General features: G+C 38.6%; 1 protein-coding gene across 1 annotated transcript in view; it reads left to right on the top strand.

The window, feature by feature from the left end:
- Positions 1-24,440, top strand: part of psme4a (proteasome activator subunit 4a) — a 56,237-nt gene that overhangs the window by 23,947 nt on the left and 7,850 nt on the right. The window contains exons 14-43 of the mRNA XM_057848043.1: positions 4,650-4,800; positions 4,878-4,976; positions 5,264-5,333; positions 5,423-5,490; positions 5,599-5,814; positions 10,282-10,439; positions 10,597-10,692; positions 10,903-10,958; positions 11,046-11,102; positions 11,174-11,229; positions 12,326-12,424; positions 12,524-12,586; positions 12,663-12,758; positions 12,905-13,036; positions 13,133-13,342; positions 13,607-13,743; positions 17,880-17,933; positions 18,009-18,138; positions 18,211-18,307; positions 18,388-18,544; positions 18,642-18,711; positions 18,815-18,940; positions 19,014-19,166; positions 19,246-19,350; positions 19,432-19,523; positions 19,598-19,729; positions 20,014-20,222; positions 20,292-20,377; positions 20,475-20,603; positions 22,709-22,864. Coding sequence (XP_057704026.1) covers positions 4,650-4,800; positions 4,878-4,976; positions 5,264-5,333; positions 5,423-5,490; positions 5,599-5,814; positions 10,282-10,439; positions 10,597-10,692; positions 10,903-10,958; positions 11,046-11,102; positions 11,174-11,229; positions 12,326-12,424; positions 12,524-12,586; positions 12,663-12,758; positions 12,905-13,036; positions 13,133-13,342; positions 13,607-13,743; positions 17,880-17,933; positions 18,009-18,138; positions 18,211-18,307; positions 18,388-18,544; positions 18,642-18,711; positions 18,815-18,940; positions 19,014-19,166; positions 19,246-19,350; positions 19,432-19,523; positions 19,598-19,729; positions 20,014-20,222; positions 20,292-20,377; positions 20,475-20,603; positions 22,709-22,864 — 3,460 coding nt within the window. The remainder of the gene's footprint in view (positions 1-4,649; positions 4,801-4,877; positions 4,977-5,263; positions 5,334-5,422; positions 5,491-5,598; positions 5,815-10,281; positions 10,440-10,596; positions 10,693-10,902; positions 10,959-11,045; positions 11,103-11,173; positions 11,230-12,325; positions 12,425-12,523; positions 12,587-12,662; positions 12,759-12,904; positions 13,037-13,132; positions 13,343-13,606; positions 13,744-17,879; positions 17,934-18,008; positions 18,139-18,210; positions 18,308-18,387; positions 18,545-18,641; positions 18,712-18,814; positions 18,941-19,013; positions 19,167-19,245; positions 19,351-19,431; positions 19,524-19,597; positions 19,730-20,013; positions 20,223-20,291; positions 20,378-20,474; positions 20,604-22,708; positions 22,865-24,440) is intronic.

Consider the following 24,440-nt stretch of genomic DNA (forward strand, 5'->3'; position numbering starts at 1 on the left):
TAGGGACACATTGTGGCCTTCAAATCACTTCCCCCCAATGTTCGATGCAGGAGATTCAAATTCAGTGTGATCTTGAAGGTTTTCATCTATGCTGTTTGTCAAGCTCTTGCAACCAGATTTCAACCCTCCAGTGTTGTTTTTGGCTGCCCTTTTAATTTTTGTCTTAGTATTTTGGACGAAAAGACTTATTAATCTTCGTCTTATTTTAGTAATTTCAGAAATGTTTTTGTCTTTGTCTAGTTTGTCGACAGTTACCGTACTCAAAATGTTTACCTCTTTTCAAATTCAAAGTTTTAGTACAAAAATAAAAAGGTTTCCAACAATTTCAAATGAACATAGACAAGCACATACAGGACTGTCTCAGATAATTAGAATATTGTGATAAAGTTCTTTACTTTCTGTAATGCAATTAAAAAAACAAAAATGTCATACATTCTGGATTCATTACACATCAACTGAACTATTTCAAGCCTTTTATTATTTGAATATTGCTGATTTTGGCTTACAGCTTAAGAAACCTCAAAAATCCTATATCAAAAAATTAGAATACTTCCTCAGACCAAGTAAAAAAATAATTTTATAACAGCAAAACTAAATCAAACATTTGAAAATGTCCATTGATGCACTCAGTACTTGGTTGGGAATCCTTTTGCACGGATTACTGCATCAATCCGGCGTGGCATGGAGGCAATCAGCCTGTGGCATTGCTGAGGTGTTATTGATGCCCAGGATGCTTCGATAGCGGCCTTCAGCTCATTTGCATTTGTAGGTCTGGTGTCTTTCATCTTCTTCTTAACTATACCCCACAAATTCTCGATGGGGTTCAGGTCAGGGGAATTAGCAGGCCAATCAAGGACAGTGATGCCATGGTCAGTGCACCAGTTACTGGTGGTTTTGGCACTGTGGGCAGGTGCCAGATCATGCTGGAAAATGAAATCCTCATCTCCATAGAGCTTTTCAGCAGATGGAAGCATGTAGTGCTCTAAAATCTCTTGGTACACAGTTGCATTTACTCTGGACTTGATGAAACACAGTGGACCAACACCAGCAGCTGACATGGCTCCCCAAACCATTGCTGACTGTGGGAACTTCACACTGGATTTCAAGCAACTTGGATTTTGCTCCTCTCCAGCCTTTCTCCAGACTCTGGCGCCTTGACTTCCAAATGAAATGCAAAACTTGCTTTCGTCTGAAAAGAGGACTTTGGACCACTCTGCAACTGTCCAGTGCTTCTTCTCCATAGCCCAAGTCAGACGCTTCTTCCGTTGTCTTGAGTTCAGAAGTGGCTTGACCATGGGAATACGGCTATTGTAGCCCATTTCCCGGACACGTCTGTGAACTGTGGCTTTTGATACCTGGACTCCAGCTTCAGCCCACTGTCTTTGAAGCTCCCCCAAATTCTGGAAGCGGCTCTTCTTCACAATTTTGTTAAGGCTGCGGTCATTTCTCTTGGTTGTGCAGCGTTTCCGGCCACATTTTTCCCTTCCAACAGACTTTTTGTGGATATGCTTTGAAACTGCACTCTGTGAACAGCCTGCTCTTTGAGAAATTTCTTTTTGTGTCTTACCCTCCTGATGGAGGGTATCAATGATGGTCCTCTGGACAGCAGTCAGATCAGCAGTCTTCCCCATACTTGTGATTTAGTTTACTGAACCAAGCTGAGTGTTTTTAAGGCTCAGGAAACCCTCGCAGGTGTTTCGAGTTAATTAGATGATTCAGGTGATTAGTTGAATAGCCTACTTGTATACTTTTTCATGATATTCTAATATTTTGAGATAGGATTTTTGAGTTTTCTTAAGCTGTAAGCCAAATTCAGCAATATTAAAATAATAAAAGGCTTGAAATAGTTCAGTTGATGTGTAATGAATCCAGAATGTATGACATTTTTGTTTTTTTAATTGCATTACAGAAAGTAAAGAACTTTATCACAATATTCTAATTATCTGAGACAGTCCTGTATTGTAGCTTGTGATGATAATACACTCAGCAGAAAAAGTAGTAAATCATTTTCAATTAAACCTAACTAAAAGCCACGAACTGTATGTGGGAAAAAAAAAACGTCTGCGCGTTTAACATCCTCTAGACTTAGTGACCAGAAAAGGCAAGTGGCTCTGCTTTAGACTGGTCAGTGTTTTAAGATGACGCTCACCATTCTGAAGCTAATGCTAATGCTACGAGTTACATTTAGTGTGTGATGATCACTCAGCACATTTCCCTAAAGGCTAAAGTAACATTGCATATTCTGTCTTGCCAAGATAAGAAAACAAATCTTACCGTGTTTCCAAACAAGCAAGATGGAGCGCAGCCTAGCTTGACACACATCCTAACTCCGGTGAGGAGGGAGAGGCGCAACACATCTCACATAGGGTGGCACGACCCAAACACTGCCACGATGCAAGCTGACGTACTCCGCGTACAAAATGAAAATGTCACGCATTGTAAACATACAGTGCTGCTCGAAAGTTTGTGAACCCCACAGCGATGGTCAGATTTTTTGTAAAAAAAACTAAAATAACCTTATTAAATGTTAAGTTATACCCAAATCCACAATACTGACATTCCAAATAATGGACTGAAACAAAAGAAATAGTTATATTGTCATTCTTTATTTAACAAAAGTGGTTGATTTAAGAAAAACTCAGATATCATGTGTGCAAAAGTATGTGAACCCCTTCAGTTAATAGGATATTGCGCCTCCTTTTGCAGAGATTACCTCAACCAAACGGTTTCTGTAGTGACTAATCAGCCTCTCACATCTACTTTGGGGGATTTTTGCCCATTCTTCCTTGCAGAACGCAGTCAGTTGAGAGAGGTTTGATGGGCGTCTGGCATGAACTGCTCGCTTCAGGTCCCGCCACAGCATTTCAATGGGATTTAGGTCAGGACTTTGACTGGGCCAGTCCAGAACACGAATCTTCTTCTTTTTCAGCCATTCCTTGGTTGTATTGCTGGAATGCTTTGGATCATTATCATGTTGCATGATCCACCTTCTGCCAAGCTTTAACTTCAAAACAGATGGCGTCAGGTTATGTTCTAGGATTTGACAATATTCCTCAGAATTCATGATTCCCTGGACTATGTGGAGTTGTCCAGGTCCTGAGGATGAAAAGCAAGCCCAGATCTTGACATTCCCACCTCCATGCTTCACTGTTGGGAGAAGGTTCTTTTGGTGGTATGCAGTGTTGACTTTTCGCCAGACATGGCGGTTTTGGTTGTGACCAAACAGTTCAATTTTGCACCTACATCAGTTGATGAAAACTCTTTTTAATTTAGTCTCGACAACACAACTGTTAAAAAAACAAAAAAAAACTACTGAATTGATTGATTAGGAAATCAGGTTGAAATAATAGAAAATTCCAAAATGTTGAGGGGGTTCACAAACTTTTGAGCAGCACTGTATGACAGAAACGATGTCGCATATTTGTCTCGTCAGACGAAAACATTAGTCTCATTATGTTCTTGTCTCCCAAGCCACGTTTTTAGCTCGTCATCGTCATGAAAAAACTGTTCGGCAACGAAATATTTTCGTTATCGTCTTTGTTGATGAAAACAACACTGCAACCCTCTTTGCAAACTAACGTATTTGAAAAGGAAGGGAAAGTGGAGTCACATTTGCCACGTTTACATGGAGCCAAATATTCCAATTACAATCGGAATATTTGTTCAAACCGAATAAATGTGTTCCATGTAAACACCTCATTTGGAATGAACAGGCCCAAACCGAATGGAATTTCATTCCGATTCACAGGGGTGGAATATTCCTTTTCCCAAACCGATTAGAAGTAAAATTATATCTTGTAAACAGGGAAGCGGAATGGTGTCTGGTTGCGTTCTTTCTGCCCATGCTCCGTACTGACGTGGTGACGTCACTTTGTGACGTAAGTAACGTCACTTGCAACATGGCTTCCAAGCACAGCGCACCTAATTGGAGTCCGGCGGAAAGATTGTATTTAATTCAAACTTTAAAAGAATTGAATATAATTGCTCGCTTAGACGGGCGTAAAACGAAGAACAGTGAACTATATAAAAAAGTTCACGAGAGGTTACACGAAGCCGGAATAGACCGGAGCGTTGACCAGACTGAAACCGGTGGAAAACCGGCTACTACAAGGCAAAAGAGCAAAACAGCAGAAGTGGATACGGCCCCACAAACACAACAAGTGGGTTAAAGTTAGAACAGCAGCACTCTGACGATCGATCTCCATGTTTTGCAACGTGACGCTTTGTTTTGATTAATCTGCGCATGTCAGACGGCAGTTGTCAAACGTCCTTTCGGAATAAAGGCAGTCACATGTAAACGCTGGATCGGAATAGATGAAGTGACATGTAAGCAGCTGATCTGAAATTTCCATTCGAAATGATTTGAATCGGTATGAATAAAAGTCAGCATGTAAACGTGGCTAATGTCACCTTATTATACCTGCCCACTTATCTCAGGAGTGCTGATGAAGCGTATTAATATAGCAAATATATTTGTGTGACATAATTTTGCATTTAAATGGATTGTTTTCAGATTTAAAAGAATACCTTTTGTAGATTGGTTTTAATTTACGAGAAATACAATAATGCACAAAGATTTACATATGTTTTACATATCATAGCCAACCACTTTATCCAAATGTATTTGCTCATTTGATACTGTCTCCAAGGTGCTTTGCGCTGATCGACAGCAGCACTCTGGAACAAACGCGTGAGGAAACGGAAACTGAGAAAATGACACATTTGGAGAGTTTGGTGGAGCTCGGTTTGTCTTCTACCTTCAGCACCATTCTCACTCAGTGCTCTTTGGACATTTTCTTGGTATACACTGAAGAACATTCAGAGCTTTTAACAAAGGATGACACACTAAATTGCGATCATGTTAATGGTTTTCACAGGTAGCACTGGAAAAGGTTTATAACTTTGCAACCACCAACATTTTTGAGACGCATGTTGCTGGACGGATGGTGGCAGACATGTGCCGGGCTGCTGCCAAGGTAATTTACAAACATTAGAAATACTGTTTCTTGTATCATTTTAAAAAAAAACAAAATTGTTGGGGTCATTTCTAATAGTACCCAAGCATCTGTCATCTACATTAACAAATACTGTAAGTACAGCACCTAAATTGGATCCTTCACAATTTTGATCCCACTTATCCTGTTACCCTCAAATGACTGCTTACACCCAAAAGACACTTTGTACTTTCTGGAGTTGAGGTAAAGAACGTCAATGAGAAGATACATATTGTTGTGACTCACGTTCCACATTCTTGTTCTTTCAGTGTCACCCTGAAGAGTCTCTTAAAATGTTTGTGCCTCACTTCTGCAGTCAAATACACCAAATTGCTGCCAGTAAGTGCATTTGTTTCTTCAGATTTTTTTAAACTTGAATAATCTAGGTCTTTATTTTCCTGATATATATTTTAATTTTGCTCAAATAGATGAAGAAGTGTTACATGAAGAGGAACTTGACAAGGAATTTTTATGGAATCTTCAGCTACTGTCTGAGGTGAACCAAGCTCTTTTTCTCGTCTCACAACTACACAGTCGTTTTTGTTGCTGTTGTTTAAAAAATAAAAAGCTTTATTCACCACTACTGGGCTGTTTCCCCTACTAGGTCACACGAGTGGATGGTCAAAAGCTTCTGGCCTATTCTTCTGAATTGGTTCAGATTTTGCAGTTGACCCTTCACCTCAAGTGTAAGCAGGGCTACATCTTAGCATGTAACTTGCTGCATCATATGCTCCGCTCCACTGCCCTCATCTATCCTACGGAATACTGCAGTGTGCCATGTGGCTTCCGCCAACCAATCACAGACTACCTACCAATCAAGGTGATGATTGTACTTCCCTCCTTATTTTATTACATGATTTTTTTTTTTGTATAATCTTTAGCAGGGCTGCAACTAAGGGTTATTTTAAAAATTAATCAGACGATGAAGTAAACAATTAATGGATTCATTGGATAAATCTCACTTTTTTCAATAACCTTCACAGTTTAACTTGAAGTTGTTTTAGGCATGTTGTAAGTAACAATGAAGACAAAATGGATGACTATTTCCTTCAAAAATAATATTTTAATACAGCTTCCTGACTTAACTGTATTGTAGTCTACAAATGTACTATTTTAAGTACATGGAATTTGTTAGTTTTTAATAAAAGTTCTGAGTATAAAACATAAAAATATTTTCTCAGTACATAAGTCAGGCAAAAGTCCTGTTCATTCAAATAAAAAAAATCCTGCTGATTAACATGTTTTTTTCTTTTGGGCGAAGCGCTCATATAAATTGTGTCTATGACTCATTTATTTTCTTTAAACTAAACAACAAAATCAAATCAGGAGCAGGCAGACTGTAATGAATCAGTTTTCTTTATCAAACAGTTGTCCATAAATACAATCCAAATCCCATTTCAAAGCACATTCTCTTGTATGACAATTTAGTTTTGAGTTTGTGTTGAAAGGAGACTCTGAGATGTTATATGAATGGGTTTATGTGTGTGGTTTCTTTATAAAAAGAGACACATTTATTATCTAACAATAACTCAGGTGCTAGTATGCTTCTCCAAAACACAAGACAAACTGACACTTAAGACACCGATGAGCATAATCGCTAACTAGCCTCATGCTCCATGTTACTTTTTTCTTTTGGGCAAAGCGCTCATATAAATTGTGTCTATGACTCATTTATTTTCTTTAAACAACAAAATCAAATCAGGAGCAGGCAGACTGTAATGAATCAGTTTTCTTTATCAAACAGTTGTCCATTAATGCAATCCAAATCCCATTTGAAAGCACATTCTCTTGTATGACATTTTAGTTTTGAGTTTGTGTTGAAAGGAGACTCTAAGATGTTATATGAATGGGTTTATGTGTGTGGTTTCTTTATAAAAAGAGACAAAGTTATTATCTAACAATAACTCAGGTGCTAGTATGCTTCTCCAAAACACAAGACAAACTGACACTTAAGACACAGATGAGCATAATCGCTAACTAGCTTCATGCTCCATGTTAAGTTAGGGTGACCAAACGTCCTCTTTTGCCCGGACATGTCCTCTTATTACGTGCTCTTTGGAGGGTCTGGCAGGGTTTCATAAATTCATGAAAATGTCCGGTTTTTATGATTTTTCATGGGACCAATTTGAAGAGAATCCCTCCGGCCGCTTGGGGGCAGTGCCTGCCTGCGTTGATGTGGCTCCGACTAGTAGGGGCGGGAGAAGGAGTACATCTTCTTCTTGTTTTTTGTTGGCTGTTTACCCTTTGTTTCATGTGGAATTACCACCATCTAATGACGGTTGACAGTTTGGCAAGAAATCAGACTACAGCAAGGAGTTTTAAGACGTGGCTCCATACACCTTTCTGTAGGTTTCTCTCCTGTTAATGTCGATCACGTGTGTTGAATATTGGGTTATATGTGTAAACAGAGATGCAGTATATTGTATTAGTCTTGTATTAAGTGTTCTGTGTTCGTGTATTTGGTTGAATGTTAGTATATTTTAAATAGGAGCGCCTGCCTAGTTGAGAGTTTTTTACGATAAATACGTATATATTGGCAACTGTTGACTTCTGTCGGAGATTTGCACTGGCGTAATCTGTAAAATCCTGTTTGGTGTCGCATCGTTGCGCTGCCGATGATTGTAAACTTTTATAGTTATATTTTGCCTCGCCCGGTACTCGTTAACAGGGTAGCTATCAGCGCGCTCAGCTGCGCTAGGCATTATGGGCAATGTAGTTTTGAACTGCTGCGTTTGGAAACATGCTGGTTGAATAGCTTGTCAGTTTATTTCGGTTATTGTTTGCATACAATCTAGAACACTGAATGAGAATAAAAATTGAGTGGGAATAACAATTTGTCAACGACAATTGTCATGATAGTAATTTATAAAAATGTTGAGTTGGCACATAGCCTGCTGTGTGTGCGTATTGACTGGACTACATTTCCATGGGTCTGCATTATATATATATATTTTTTTAAATCATTATTTTTTTTTTTTTTTTTTTAGGTTTGATTTTTTTTTTTAGGAAGAATGAAGCCTGTTGAGTAAAAAAATATTTCCATATAGTCTATAATATATATATTATACGGCAATAGGCCTATGTTTTTTTTGTTTTGTTTTTTTAATAAAACTGAATTTTTCTTACCAGGCGGAGGAGGCACACTTTAAATGTATTAAAGTTATATCGGCATCTTTGAGTAGACTACGAGTAAAATTTAAGTATCTCGAGGCCGGGCCGAGTGTCCTCTTTTTTGGAAATCGAAATATGGTCACCCTATGTTAAGTCCATTCATCAACAAAGAATTCAAATAATACAAATGGCTTCATTTACTTACCTCTGACGGAAGCACACTGGTTCTAACAACACAAAAGACATTGGAACTCTTGACACTTCATAACATTACATATTTAGTAACCCAACCTGAGTGTAGCAGTGAACGCTCTCTCTTGCTTTAATCACTGCAGCCTCACATTACAAACAAAAAAGGACCGAAACGGGACTGCACCAAGCTGCCGGCAAAAATCGATTATCAAATTAGTTGGCAATAGGCCTGAACGATATTGGAAAAAACTATTGCTGCGATTTTTTTGGGGTTTGCGATATATTGCGATATTATATTGCGATATTCAAAAAATGTATATATATTTTTTTCAAGAAATTTTCACAAGATGACTTAAATAGCTGTTTGGAAAGACTTTAGATGACTCACCATCACCACAGTGTACAGTCATCCCTTGTTTTTCGCGGTTAATGGGGACCAGAACCCGCCGCGATAAGTGAAAAACCGCGAAGTAGCGCACCGCCCCCATTTTTTTTTTTTTTTTTTGGTGTGTTTTTTGTGCCCAATGTATTTATTCAGATTTAGCATTGGAAAGAGATACATATAAGACATGTTTTTTCTCACTTTCGCCCCCCAAAGTGATTTAAAAAATGTATATAAATGAATGTTTTTTAAGCACTTCAAATGTCATAATTATGATAAGTTTTACACATAACTGTCCAACCAAATCATTTTTGAACAAGAATAAAGTACTGTAGCAGATAAATGCTTGGCTTTATTAAATGCTTCTGTTTATCTACTTTAGCTGTGACCGTTGAAGAGACATGCAGAAATTCTCATGATAACTTCTGGCATTTAAATGTCTCCAACGTCCCCACAGTACACACATTCATTCCAGCGTGGCTTCCTTACAACTGTTTAACAAGTTAAACGATGATTGACAGATGCCCGTGTGAAGTCTGCTTCTTTGGCCAGATCAAAGCCATCGTTGTGCCGCAGTGACTGAGAGGATCAAAAGGCTGGGAGAGGGAGGGTAGGAGGCTGTGCGCAGACCAGAAAGTGAGGCGTATGTGGATTAAAAAAAAAAAAGAAAAACTATCGCACGTGCTTGCGATGGGACTATTGCGCACACGCACATCGCGATGGCGATGTTTAAACGATATATCGTTCAGGCTTAGTTGGCAACTAATATATTAATAGATTTGATTGATAAGTTGTTGCAGACTTATTCTCTATTGAATGAAAATTTTCATTGAAAATGCGGTTTGTCTTTTTTACCCGTCACTGCAGACAGACTGAACCTAATTAATATGAGGATCTGATTGACTGTTGGCGGGATTTTGGTTGGCAAGTGTTTTTGATAAAATGATCATTCAGTCAATCATTTTGATCATGATATTGTTACAAGTGCTAAGGGAAGCTTACTTAAGCAAGCTTTCACCCACTACGCACAACAAGCCTACAGACGGGACGTCGTGGTGTCTAGAATCAAGTATCTCACATTTAATGATTTGAAACTAGACCGGCTGATGTCGTTTATATGTCACATACATTCTAGCATCAAACACCGCAAGCTTTGTTATTTAATCTACATTTACAGTGACTTGGCTGAGAATTGTTGAAAGTTGTCTAACCAGGAAATGCTTGTCAAAGTTGTGTACACGGCTGTTTAGTAATCAATCTGAAAAAATTGCCAGAACACGGTATAATTCTGGTGCCAAATGCTTAAGGATTTTTCCCAAAATAATTTGAAGCCAATTGTAAACTAGTCTAATTTTTGCAGGTTAGGCAAAACATTGTACATATACCCAGCAGTGAGTAGACGTGTAGCAAGCACAAACTAGGTAGGTACATACAGTGCTGGTACATAAAAGGTGAGAATCCTATGTCACATCGTCGCCTCTGTCCAATCCTGTCATTTGAAGATGAATTTGACTTTAAAGGTGGTTGCAATCAATTCACAAACGGCAGATGTCATGTTTATTCCTTATTTTATTTTTTCTAATTGTCCGGTCGTTCATGTAGGATTGGGGCCGTCCAGGGGACTTGTGGAACTTGGACATCCGGTGGCATGTACCCAGTGCTGATGAGACTGCTTTTACTTTTTATTTACTGGACCTGATCCTTAAGCCGGAACTTAAGAGACTTCAAAGTTTTGCTGAAGGAGAACAAGAAATGAGCAGGTACAATACAACGCAATGTTTTTTGGAATTAACAATGTAGTTTGAGTTGTCCTTCCTTGTTCCCCAGATGTATTTTCCCTTTAAAGTGGAATAGCCATGTTTAAACTTTCTTTTGCTTTCTTTCTTCCTTTTTTTTTTTTTTTTTGACCCTCTGCAGAGATGATGTCCTACAGAGTCTCACCATTGTTCAGCACTGCCTTTTGGGAGCCGGTGGTCTCATGCCCCCCTTAAAAGGAGAGCCTATACCTGAACTGTGAGCAGATTTAATTGGAAATTGGTTGCAGCATTAAACTAATATTGTACATAGAAGACTGTGTATTAGCAATTCAATTAGATCACCAGATATTAAAGTGTTGCTTACTATTTTCCCACTTCTTTCATGTAATTCTTTTATTTTCAGCTTTCATGTTCCTCACTATTAATGCAATTAAAAAAATATTAACTATTTGTGCTTTTGAAACAGGGTACATAGTATGGTGAATCTAGATGAGACCACACTCTATACTGGAACAACGTATGGTATGCTCAACAATTTTATTTCAGATGGTGTATATTGAGTGACAAAATGTTTGGAGTGTATGAATATAATTTAATCTGAATTTCTAGACAAGTCAAGAGAGAACTACAGAGATTCCATTTGTCAAGTGATGAGGCAGTTGCTTCGTAAGTGTGTCCCCTCAAGTTCTTCTTGCACTTCTTACTCTTTGTTGAAAAATCATTTATTCTCTTTGCAGATTATATACTGGTACATTCTGAAGACGACACCAAGTCTCTTTTCTCCATTATCAAGGTGAACAGAAAATGAATAAGATTTTTAGAATTATGTGGAGTAAGGTGTAATTAGACATGAATAACATGGCAGTATCGCAGTTGGTCTGAATAAGGTTGCTTTGTTGCATATTGAATCCTTGAGCATCATCCACATAATTTCCTAAAATAAATATTAAAACCATATAATTTGAAGATTTGAAGGGTTTATTATTCTTTATTTGAAACCATTCTGAGTTAATTTGGGTGTTGTCATTGGCAGCTTTTTTATGTAATTTTTGTCTTAGTCTTTTGGATGATTAAATTAGTCTTAGTCGTATTTTGGTAATCTCAAAATGTGTTTTTCTTCGTGTAGTTTTTGTTGACGAAAACTACACTACCGGTAATTTCGTCTAGTTTTCGTCAGTAAAATTAAAATTTACTCCAAAAATAAATCAATAAATGAAGGTTTCCAACTATTTTGAATGAACATTGACAGACAAGCACGTATTGTAGCGTCTACAAGAACAACACCACCTTGGTGATAATACAAACTCAGTAGGAAAACAGTAGATTATTTTTTAATTAATTATACCCACATGCATGTCACAAAATATATGTTTAAAAAAAAAAGAAGAAAAAAAACGTTTAAGAGGATGCTCACCATTAGCATTAGCCTAATGCAACGCGAATGCTGCGCTACTAGTTACATTTAGTGTGTGATGATCACTCAACACAGACCTTTAGAAGCTAAAGCAACATTGCATATTGTTTCTGGCCGAAATAAGAAAACATCTTAGCGTGTGTGCAAGATTTGATAATGGAGAAGACACTGCATGGGTGAGTAGGGGTGGTGGCGCAGAACGTCACATGAGTGACACAGACAGACACTGCTACAATGCAGGCTAACTACATATAAAATGTCACATATTGCGCATTTTCGTCTCGTTCTTGTCAGACGAAACTGGCATTAGACTCGTTATGTTTTGATCCCCTAAAACACTTTTTTAGCTTCTCGTCATCGTCATGAAAAAAGTGTTGACGAAATATTTTGTTTGTCGTTGACTAAAACAACAGTGGTTAATTTGTCACATTTATGTAAGGAATGTAATTGGGTTCTTGTCTTGAATGTCTCCTAGATTATCAACGAATTGCTGCACTTTAATGGTTCCCACAAACATGAATTTGACTCTCGCTGGAAGAGCTTCAACCTTGTGAAAAAATCGATGGAAAACCGGGTGAGATTCTTTATCATGTTGGAATCTAAAGTCCATTATTTGAATAATGGAAATAGGTTTCTTGATGCACAAGTTTAACCATGTCAACTTTTTCTGCAGCTTCATGGAAGAAAGCAGCATATCAGAGCTCTGCTCATAGACAGAGTCATGCTGCAGCATGAAGTAAGTTGGTCACAGCGAAACTTTTAAGTCGTGCCATCGAAATCCATCACAACTATGGTACTTTGTGGATTATCAGATGCGCAAGTTGACGGTGGAAGGATGTCAGTACAGGAGCATCCACCAGGAGCTGATGAGAGATTTGTTACGGCTCTCCACAAGCACCTACAGCCAAGTGAGGACACAGCAAAATCTTCTATTCACCTCCTAATTGTCATTGAACTATGTGTTAATTTGTCTTTTTCACTTAATTGAAATGTATTTACCATCCTTAATATGTTGCTTCTGTTTGACCTTTAAAATGTATTGTTTTCATTGCAGGTACGCAGCAAAGCTCAAAGTGTACTATTCACTGCACTTGGCACTTACAATTTCTGCTGTAGAGATGTGATCCCTCACGTCCTTGAATTTCTCAACCCAGATAACAGCAGCGTCACACAGCAACAGTTCAAAGTATGACAATCCTAAAGTATTATGTTTCTCCATAGTGTCTATTTCTGTTTTTTATCAGAAGTGGTGTCTGATGTTGGCACATGATTGTGTTTCCAGGGTGCCTTGTATTGTCTGCTCGGGAATCACAGTGGCGTGTGCCTGGCCAATTTGCATGACTGGGAGTGCATTGCTCTGACGTGGCCTGCTATTGTGCGATCTGGCCTCAGTTCAGCCATGTCTTTGGAAAAGCCCTCCATAGTGAGACTCTTTGACGACCTTGCTGACAAAATACATCGACAGTATGAGACCATTGGCATCGACTTCTCCGTAAGAATTATTACTCTTTATGGGACACTTAAGTACTGTTTGATTGTGATGAACATTGTAAGGACAGAACTACAGAGGTAGATTTGTGTCACAGCTTGAGGAAAAAAAAAGTCACTTCAAAAAAAAAAATTCAAAGACAAGAAGTGTTTGGATGCAAAAATAAATTTGAGACTCAAAAAATGCATTTTAACACTACATTTCTTTACTTATGTACAGAACCTGTGAAACAAATGAACAAGATAATGGGTTCCTTTTATTCTTTAGATCCCTGACGAGATCTGTGATGTGGCCAAACAACTAATGGTAACTGGAAATCCTTTTCCTAAAGACCCTGTTCCTTCAGAGGAAGAAACATCAAAAGGTGTCAAGAGGCAGGAACTCAAGAATTTAGAAGCTGGCGAGTAAGTAATTTCTCATAACTTGGCTGCAATTTGTCTCATTTAGGCCAGTCGCGATAAATTTTAGTAGGTAATAAATTGTCTGATAAAAATACTGTTGATATGCAATGTTATAGTCATTTTTTTTAACCATTTCAACCACTAATGTAACAATACATCCTAATAAATCACCCATTCAAATGCAATAAATTATTCTTAAAGTGTATGTCAACACCTGGGGAAATGCTAATATTCCATCATTTATCCATAAACGAATGCCTTTTGGATTCATATCAAGTCACTTCGTGTAATTACACAAATCGCAACACCAAGAAAATGAGAGAAATTTGGGTCAATTTCAAGCTAAAAAGACCCGCCCCCGAGATCCCGGAAATCTGACAGATTGTGTGCGTGACATCAAAACAAGGAAACAACCGGCTCAGTGCTTTAGTACTGAATGGCGGCGATGATGGCGGACAATTACGTTTCTAGTTGCAGCGACGAATCCGACGTAACGAACATTCTTCTAATGGTGAAGAGGAGAGTTATGAACCTTTCTTTGGTGTTTTGGGTTATCAATTTGAGCCCAAACCAAAACCAATGCAGCCTAATGAAAGGATCATTGAGCGGAGCGATCACACTGATGAAACCCCGACAACAGTTCGTGTGGGAAACACCGGGTATGGTATGTTTTGCATTTTTTTTTGTGAAGCTGATACACCGTGAACGCAAAATAATGTATAGAATAATTATCATTTAATATGCTATCATCGGTTTCGCTCTGCCAACCGACACAAATATGAATGGGATTAGAGCAGGGGTCCCCAACCTTTTTTGCACCACGGACCGGTGTCCCTCTTTTATATTCAGTTGGACTCTCAATGTTATCCAATGGTGCTAAAAAACTATTTACATCACAAACATACATGTGCAACACGGAAATGGCGTAAATTAACGTTTAACGACACGGCAAAGTCGTTAAGTGAGAGGGCTACGTGCAGTTGTTGTGTGCGCCAAACATGGCAAACGTAAGTTAATATTCCTTTCTTTAAATAAAGTTCGTAGTGTGTACTTAGGAATCGCTGCATTCACGGTCCTTTTTAACGTTACGCGCATGCCAACTTTGTCAGAACACCGGCAATGTGCGGCAGAAAAGTACAGCAAATATAAAATAGCATTTGTTTTTAGCCCCGTCGTGTTAAGTGCAGAGAAAAAATACAACACACCCGCTGAGCCGCTGAGTCAGTGGGAGGGCTGAGTTTGTTTCGTTGAGACGAGATGGGAGAGTGAGAGAAGCTAGCATCAAGCTAGCGATGTTGGAAATTGTAGCACAGTTTTCAGCGCGCTCCAAGCGATGTCGGGATATTCCGAAATGACTTTAATCCAGAACTTCGGTAGAGTTGTTGTCTCAAATGTACGTTTAAGTCGCCGTGATTTGCGATCGCTACAAGCTGATATTCCTGTTCCACAGACATGCTCGAATCACTCGATTTATTGACATACAGGTCACGAATTCACTCCTTCGCAGTTCGTGGGTCTTTAAATTTTGTTTTCTTTGAGGTTGTAGGCACATCTTCTGGCTGGTCAGGTTCCCGTTTCCCTGTAAAATTACAAAATTAGCCCTCTTAACACTGACGAACTTTACTCATTGTCTGCGTAGTCCAGCTCTTTTTCTCGCGTTCGGGAACTCATGGGTACCACATTGCGACAAATGGCTATTTGTAAACCACATAGCATGACAGGTTTGAACCATTTTAGCGATTTTTTGATAGAACAGGAACGCAACTCTCGTCGATAAACAACGATGGCACCTGCCTCGACCTTTTGTTTCCTTGTTATGACGTCTCCGCCCCATTCGGCTGTTTCCGGAACACTTTCGGAAATGTTCGTCATTTTCGATCTATTTTCGATAATTGCTCATTAATGTGATTGGTTTTTTTGTTAACTTTATCAATATTTGTTATCTTGGCACATAACGATTCTATTGATGTCTCACACCCCCTTTGCGTTTTCATACCCTTTAAAGGGAACCATGGATAGGACATGTATTTTTGTATTATTATTTTGTATTATGTATAATTTGATATTAAAGTGCGTATGACACCAAAAAGCATGTTTATTTCATATTTCACGCAGGGTTTTATGCTCCTGAATGAAATGGACCGCTTGGATGTGTGTGGAAGCAATCGTTTTATATATTCAATTTTTGAATCCCACGCCATGAAAATAAATGACTTCCGGCTTCAGTTTCAGGTTTAGGACGAATGCGAATGTAATGTCACCCGGGTCAACATCTCATAATACAGCATTGCTTTATAGCATGCAGATGGACTGCGGATTCCGCTGATTTTCGTTAGAAATCGTTTATTTTTCCACATCACACCAGCTTATGTCAAATACTGGGATCATGGCACACGTTTTAATACTGAAGTGACTTGCATTTTGTGGCTGATTGTCCACCATGAATGCCACTCTGCCAACGACCAGCAGCTTGTCGCACCTCCCCACCGCCGGGACAGCGCTATACCCGGCTTATTGCCTCTTCATGTGCCCGGTATTCTGTCAAATTTTCCACCCCACCAGAAATTGCAACTTTGTGTTAAAAATGGCCGCGAATACAATAATTACAAAGTAAACACTACAAACTTTCTTTAAATAATGGAATATTTACTTACTTCCTTACTTAAAAACAATGCAAAGAGATCTAGCATTTACAAATTCAATCAAAACAGATATGCAAAATACACATAAAACTTACTCAGACTTTGGTCAAACCGTATGTACACATTTTAGCAACTCCTTACGCTCAATACATACACTGGATGGCAATATTTGGTTACAATATACAAACTATGATGCTGGGAACCATTATTAGGAGTCTTGTTTGTTGTGAAGACAACACTCAAATGGACATGCACTAAACAGGAAACTATGGCGTCAGTCAAGGGACAAAACGCACTAATTGGCTTGCTCTCTTATTGATTTAAAACTCGCCCTTACCACCCGTACCTTACATAGTTAAAGAGTGATGCTGTGAAGTACGGCAGCGTGGCCATGTGAAGTCACCGCCCTGCGACATCAACAACAATGGCGAGCTACTAGTTTTTTTTTTTCTTTTTAATTTTACAAATGTTATCAAAACGAAAACATAAAGAGGGGTTTTAATATCAAATTATTATAACTCGTACTAACGTTTATCTTTCAAGAACTGCATGTCTTTCTCTCCGTGGCACCGTTTAAATAAAACACCAAATTAAGAAATTTAAAGAAAAAACACACACAATGAATAACAAGTCATTTGAAAGCTAGCGAAGTGCAAAATATGAAATTGGTGAGAAACCCAAAGCTATTTTTGTTCTCTGCTAATTACAGCCCATCAAAAGTGTTTATTTGATCCAAAATGACTGTCATCTTGGCTTGAAAAGTGCACGTTTGGCAGTGAATAATTTGGCTTTAAATTTGCAATCAGATTTTTCATGAATGGTGTCATTTTAAAGGTAGTATAGAATCTGAAGTATCTGACACTCCAGAAATCGTTATTTACATGTTGAACATGACGTGGATTATGTTGTAATGTTCACCAGAAGTACATTCCCTAAGCCGCTAACTGTAAGCATTACACTCGGTTAAAAAAAAAAAAAAAAGTGTGCTTCTCTTTTCGGCATGCATGCATGTGGTGTCATTAATTGATTTTTTTTCTTTTTTACGTTTGCAAATTGTTGGGAGTGTCACCTTTTAACTGCAATTTTGCATTTTGGAGAAGACTGCCAATGTTTTTTTTTTTTATAGCAGCCTAAAAGTGGTTATTACATTGTCTTTTTTCCATTAAACTTAATGTACAAATGCTAATGTTTTTACATTGTTTAATATAGATGTTTCCTTATTTGTATATCTGAACTTTAATTCTACTGCGGGTTGATGACCAATAAACATCAAAACGCACGTGTGCCAAATGCACACAGCGTATGCAAACACAAATGCACTTACGCACATAAATTGCATGAATTGCAGCAGGGAAAATTCCCGCCCTCATTTTTATTTACCGTGCGATCAATTGACTAATTACATATCGCGACAGGCTTAGTCTCATTGTATTATTATCTTTCTATGTTGTCCATTTAATGTCAGTATTAAGTTTTATATGTGTTTCCTGTGTTTAGGAAGTACGAGCAGCTCATAGGCGATTTGCTGGAATGCCTCGGCAACAGAAATTTGTAAGTTGTTTTGATATTCACCACACTTGAATCCAATCTGTGTGTTTGTCACAAACTTGTCTTTTAATTTTCCAGACCTTGGAAATTTGAACATATCACTATCGGCTTTTTGTCATTGCTCTTGAGAGATGACTACCAGCTCCCGCCAGCAGCTGTTTTGTTCTTTGTCAAAACCCTCAACCATGACTCGCTCTACATCCGGAAGGTGTGGCACAGAATTTTTAGCTAGGCATTAATGGAGAGGAGAGCAATTGAATTGTATTATTTTGTCCAATAGGTAGCAATATCAGCTGTCGCAGGGATAATGAAACAAATAAAAAGGCCTCATAAAAAAGTGCCAGTAAGCCCATTGGAGCTTTGTAAGCAGCACAAAGGTTTGTGCACTCTTCACGTTTGCTTTGGAAAGACGTTTTATTCAACGAATTTCATGTTTTTTTTTTTTTTTTGTAAAAAGGTACGCTTGAAGAGACAGGAGGTGGTATTGTGGCCGGTGACCGCCTAGACAACAAATGGCTGCAGTATAACAGCAACAGCCTGCCAAGGACTCAGCAGGACTGGGACCTCTGTATTTTTGTGGAAAAGACCCATTGGGGTTACTACAGTTGGCCAAGGTTCATGTTTGAGACTGTTCCAGCTATCGTTTTGTTTACCAGTTAGCCTTTTGGTGTGTTATGTTCACATGTTAAGTGTTTTGGTCACATTTTCTAGGGAACTAATGATGTATGCTCCTGAGGAAGAGCAGCCCAAACAGAACCTAACGAGAGAGGAAATGACAGAGGTTTGTTCATAGGAATGTGCACAAAATGTAAACTGTTCAAGTGCACTTGAATAAATTTTAACAATTGTTTTGTCGCTTTTTTTCCGCCTGTTTTTTATTGAAGCGGGAGCAGATCATCTATGACCATTTCTCAGACCCAGTATTCATCAATCAGTTCATTGAGTTTCTTTCTCTAGAAGATCGAAAGGGCAAAGACAAATTTAGCACACGCAGATTCTGTTTGTTCAAGGTGAGCCAACTTCATAAATGTGATTTCAGTTTTAACAAAAGGACTTTGAAATCCATTTTTCCTCTATTTCTAGGGTTTGTTCCGCAATTTCAGCGATACCTTCCTGCCTCTGCTTCAGCCTCACATGCAGCGCTTGGTAGCAGACACCCATGAGAGTAAGCAACGTTGTGTTGCAGAGATTATTTCTGGCCTAATCAGAGGTTGCAAGCACTGGAATTATTCAAAGGTGCACTTTTACCCAGAATTCATTTGTCTTAACATGCACAAAATTGTTTAGATTTACCTTTTAATTCAACGCTTTGCAGGTTGAGAGCCTTTGGAAAGTGTTGTGTCCACTCCTCCGTACAGCCTTGTCCAACATCACTGTCGAAACATATGCAGACTGGGGCACCTGCATCGCCACTGCCTGTGTAAGACTTCCCACTCATTGTTAATCTTGTCTTTTTTTCTTTTTCATCTGCATTTCATGACCTTTTAATTGCCATCTACAGGAGAGTAGAGACCCTCGTAAACTTCACTGGTTGTTCGAGATGCTCATGGAGTCTCCAGTCAATGGGGAGGGAGGCTCTTTTGTCGATGCATGGTCAGTACAGGAATCGCATGGCCAAATAATATTGTTGATGGGACTCACAGTTTTGATTTATTTTCTTCTATCAGTCGTCTCTATGTGCTACAAGGAGGCCTTGCTCAGCAGGAGTGGCGTGTGCCAGAGCTCCTTCACAGATTGTTGCAATATCTGGAGCCAAAATTGACTCAAGTTTACAAGAATGTACGCGAGCGGATTGGAAGGTATGAATAGGCTATCCTCAAATTCTTAAAGTTGTCACTGTGAACTCAATATTTTGTTTTGCAATTTTTCATAGCGTCTTATCCAATGTAATGTAAAAATAAATGCAAGTTGCATTTTCCTGTACAATTAAACAGATTTTTATTGTATTTATTTTTATTTGATGAATAAGTTAAAGTACAACCTTGGTTGCAATTTGGCATAAGATTATATGACTGTGACCTGCATGAAAGGAGAAACTTGTTAATGTGTGAACATCTTCCGTCTGCCCCCCACCCTCCTCCAGTGTGCTGACCTACATCTTCATGATAGACGTCAACCTGCCTTACACTCAGCCGACCAGCTCGCCTCGCATCTCTGACTTCACCGACAGAATTTTGTTACAGCTCAAGCCCCTGATTGAGGGCGATGAGGAGATCCAGAACCACGTGGTTGAGGAGAATGAGGTGGGAGAACAGGACGAGCGAACACAAGCAATCAAACTTCTCAAAACAGGTGAGTTAACACTAATTTTGACCCATCTTAAACTATTTAATAACATACTCCACTGTCATATGTTTATAGTGTTGAAGTGGCTGATTGCAAGTGCTGGACGCTCTTACTCCACTGCTGTACCAGAGCACTTGCGCTTACTGCCCCTACTCTTCAAGGTAGACTTCTTGAAACCTGCTACTTCACATCCTCACTTTACTAATTTAAATAAATATGAATAAAAGATCTCCAATAACGAAATCTGTGTGATTCCAGATTGCTCCAGTCGAGAATGATGACAGTTATGATGAGTTGAAGAGAGATGCAAAGACCTGCCTGTCTCTCATGTCTCAGGGACTCCTTTACACAGAGCAGATCCCAATGGTCCTTAATGCCCTGAAGGAGGTACACAGATTGATTTGCACCTAATGCATAGCGCACTCTTTCTTTTGCAGTTAGCGGAGCTGACCTGTTTGTAACTTTTTAATCAATGACAGCATTATTAATTTAAGATTTTCCTTTTAACATATTAAATTAGCAATCGAACACAATTTTTGGGTCGGTAGTAAATTGATGTTAGCGCTCAACGGTATATGATGGCAATATCAAGTAGAATACTAATGTGAGCAATGCATTGTTTTTTGTTGTTGTTTGCAGCAACAAAATGCTTGTGTCAAGGTGTATGAACAAGACACCTAAGACCTTCTCTGAAACAATTGGATTAGTGCATCAATTTAATATCAATCCAATTGCTTTGTCAGTAGAAGCAGAAATGCTATAAGCTTTCATCCATAGTAAGTATTAGCGAAGTAGCGAAAGTAAAAAGTTTATCACATTTTATTTATGTTGACTAGTCCCATATTTTCCGCACAATATGGCACAACTAAAAACCTTCAATTTTCTCAAACGCCGACAGTGTGCCTTATAATTTGATGCACTTTATATTATTCCACTGTATCAATATAGGCATGAAATTCCAGTTAGCGCAGCTCCACCTAGTGGATGCATAATTCAACCCCATCCACTACTACTACTGCGCCCTATTCAGATAGTCCGCGGGTTGTGAAAGAGTTCCGTTCATACGCTGGCGACGTCATCCGAATTTCAGCGTAAGTCGGATTTTACTCTTGAAATACCCCTAAATACGCCTTAATTCTTAAAATAACCATCCAAAAACATGTATTATACGTCATTGTACTGTCCTCACCAAGACGTTGGTGCTAAATCATAGGTAGACAGTGATCTAAGCTTTAATCTTTCCCCTCTCTCACTCGGTTGCACGACTTCTTCATGAAAGCAAATGCGCTTTCCCTCGCACGTGCGCAACTACGCTCTTCTTCGTGTATACATGTGCTCTTACTTGTATGCGTACCACCTGCTCTACGCTTCCTTCGCTAAAATAAAAGCATGCATCACAAAACAAAAGTCAACATTATAATGAAATACACATTTTGCCAAAGGACAAAAGTCATATTAATAAAATAAAGTTAAAAAAAAAAAAGATACTGTGAGGTACAATAAGGTAATGTTTACACGAAATAAAAAAAAAAAAATTTAAAAACGACTGCGGACAAAATGGAGGACGAGACTCCGGCATAATGTTAAGTGTGTACGGAAACGCAATATTCCGAGGTGCTTTGCAAAATTCCAGACAATTTGGAAAACTCTCAAAGCATTGTTTGAATGTAGTGAGACACACACACTTCATTGTAGAGTGAACAGTGTCAAAATGAATTGTGCACATCCAGGACAAAGCTCAAGTGTTCATTGCCCAAAATGTGTGTAAGTGAAGAATTTATTTTTACACTTAAAACATTAAAAATAAAAATTATATGGGGGATAATACCTCAATTTTTTAGCATTGATACCGGGACATCAGGTGTCTATGATACAGTATAATGTACAAGTAAAAAGAAAATCTAATTTTGAAACGCAGTTTTGAGTGTGACTAAGATACACAAATGCTCAAGAATTACAGAAATTGTTATCCTAGACGTTTCTTTAACATCAAGCATATTATGAATGTAAACATCTTAACAGCAGAGCTGGAGCAGTGCGGACATTTATTTTTGTTCATCTCCTTTTTATTCTATACTAGTACAATAATTGAGAACAATTATTTTCTCAACCACTAGATGGCATAACATACAGCTAACAGTACCTGTGTGTCCACCTGTTGGTATTTGTGTTTTTATATATATATATATATATATATGTTTTTATTTTTTTTCAACATGCACCACTGAGTAAATGCTTTTGTATGGAAAATGAGACAAGGTCATCAATTAATAATTTCACTGATTTTCTCCACAATAATGACTGTGTAGTCTATATAAATACGGTGTAATATATGTGATACTCTGTTGTATTAATTAATTTCATCTGGTCCAAATTGGTATTGTGAACATTTTTTTTGAACAGCTGCTAAATGGTGCACCTTTTTCCACTGGTGTGACTCTGGCTCAGCCCATTATTGACATGCTGCGAAATTGTCGTGTATGTGTGTGTAGATTGCAGGCAGCAGCTCTTGGCACGCTCGCTACACGGTCCTCACATACCTCCAGATCATGGCGTTTTACAACCTGTTCACCTTCATGAGTGACCAGAAAGCAGTGAATGACGTTCGAGCGCTGGTTATAAGACTGCTAGAGGATGAGCAGCTGGAGGTAAAAACCAAGCATTCAACCACAAACTAATTCTAAAATAGAAAATATAAGCAGGGTTTGTGTATCCGTTATAATAGAATTGTTACTCCCCGCATTGGAATCAATGCATGCATGCTTGCTTGTTCTGACACCCTCTTGCCATCTTTTAGCTTCACGCTAGTGATTCAGCATTCAACTCCTGCCTCCCCACTCTCATCCCCCAAGACCCCTCCCTCTAGTCCTCTAACTGTTGCTATGGAAACCACAGGCTGCAGTAATCTGTTGCTATGGAGATAACTTTCAGATTGAAAGAGGAAGAGAGAGATGGACTAGAGAGACAAGAGTGGGGGATGGCTAGGAGTAGTCATTTTTGTCCCGCCTTTGTACATTTAACTGGCGAGGTGTGAAACAGCTTGTAGAGGTGCGCCCTTTCACCTAATGTTTAGTTATCAATACAAAATGTTGCATGAAACACTAAACATCGCTCATTTAATATTTCCAAATGGCATGAGCCCTCTGTGTCAACAGTACCTCTGTGAAGTTAGCTACCCATCAGATGCAAATTTATGGAAAAAAAAATTGTCATTCATTTGTGCTGTGTTTGTATTAAGTTCTTTTAGTGGTCAATCTGAGATCGACCATACCCCCATTTTGATTAAAAATAGTGGCAGTTGTTTTTGCTTTCGTTTTTAAGATATTGAGATCTTAATTCCGAGCGATGACGCCCCATTTATTGCAAAATAGACCCGAAATTGTGCCATTCATTTATGCTACATTTGTGCTCCTACTGTTTTATAGTTATTGAGATATTAATTTCGAGTGATAACATCAATCGCAGTAACTCCGTTGCAGCTGACGAAGCGTACCAACTCTCAATAACTGAGGGGTGTCCCAAGAACTAGCACGAACGTCACACTAGAGCTGAAACAATTGCTTGAATAATTCGAGTAACTCGATTTTAAAATTTGATTGAGGAATTTTCTCCGCCTCGAGGAATTCACCAGCTCTAAGCATGACGTTTTGCCCGGACTACTTTTTATGCGGCACAACGCGCTGACGTCACACGTACGTACAGGAAGAAGACAGAGGCGGCGGATATATTTGATTTTAACCATGCATGAGTAACAACGAAGAAGAGGACGAAAGTAAGAGAAAAGCAACAAGAAAAAGCAGAAAATGTCAAAAGTGTGGAAACATTCAAAGCTGGACACCAAGGCGAACATGTTCATGTATTCACTGTAAGACTGCGCTTGCATACAACTACAGCACATCTTCAATGCTGCAGCTCTACCGAAAGCACCCAGTTTACTCAGAGAGCGGAGGCGCGGTACTCGGGACAAGGTAAAATTAAGTTAACGTAGCTCTAATAAATAAAATTAACGTTACTATACCTTGCTAACGTAACGTTTGCCCTGCAGATGGCTAGGTTTCTATTAATTATGACTTCTGTCGATGCCTGGCTACAGGCTTTATTTAATCTGTAAAAACAGCGCTGTTGAGTGATAAGGGTGTAAAAAACGTAATAAAGCTAACTGTAAAGTTTAGCTTAGTTGTCATTGATGGATAAAACACTAAGTAGCCCTTGTGCCTAATGTGC

This window comes from Corythoichthys intestinalis, chromosome 10 (assembly GCF_030265065.1).
Source record: "Corythoichthys intestinalis isolate RoL2023-P3 chromosome 10, ASM3026506v1, whole genome shotgun sequence".
Taxonomy (NCBI): Eukaryota; Metazoa; Chordata; class Actinopteri; order Syngnathiformes; family Syngnathidae; genus Corythoichthys; species Corythoichthys intestinalis.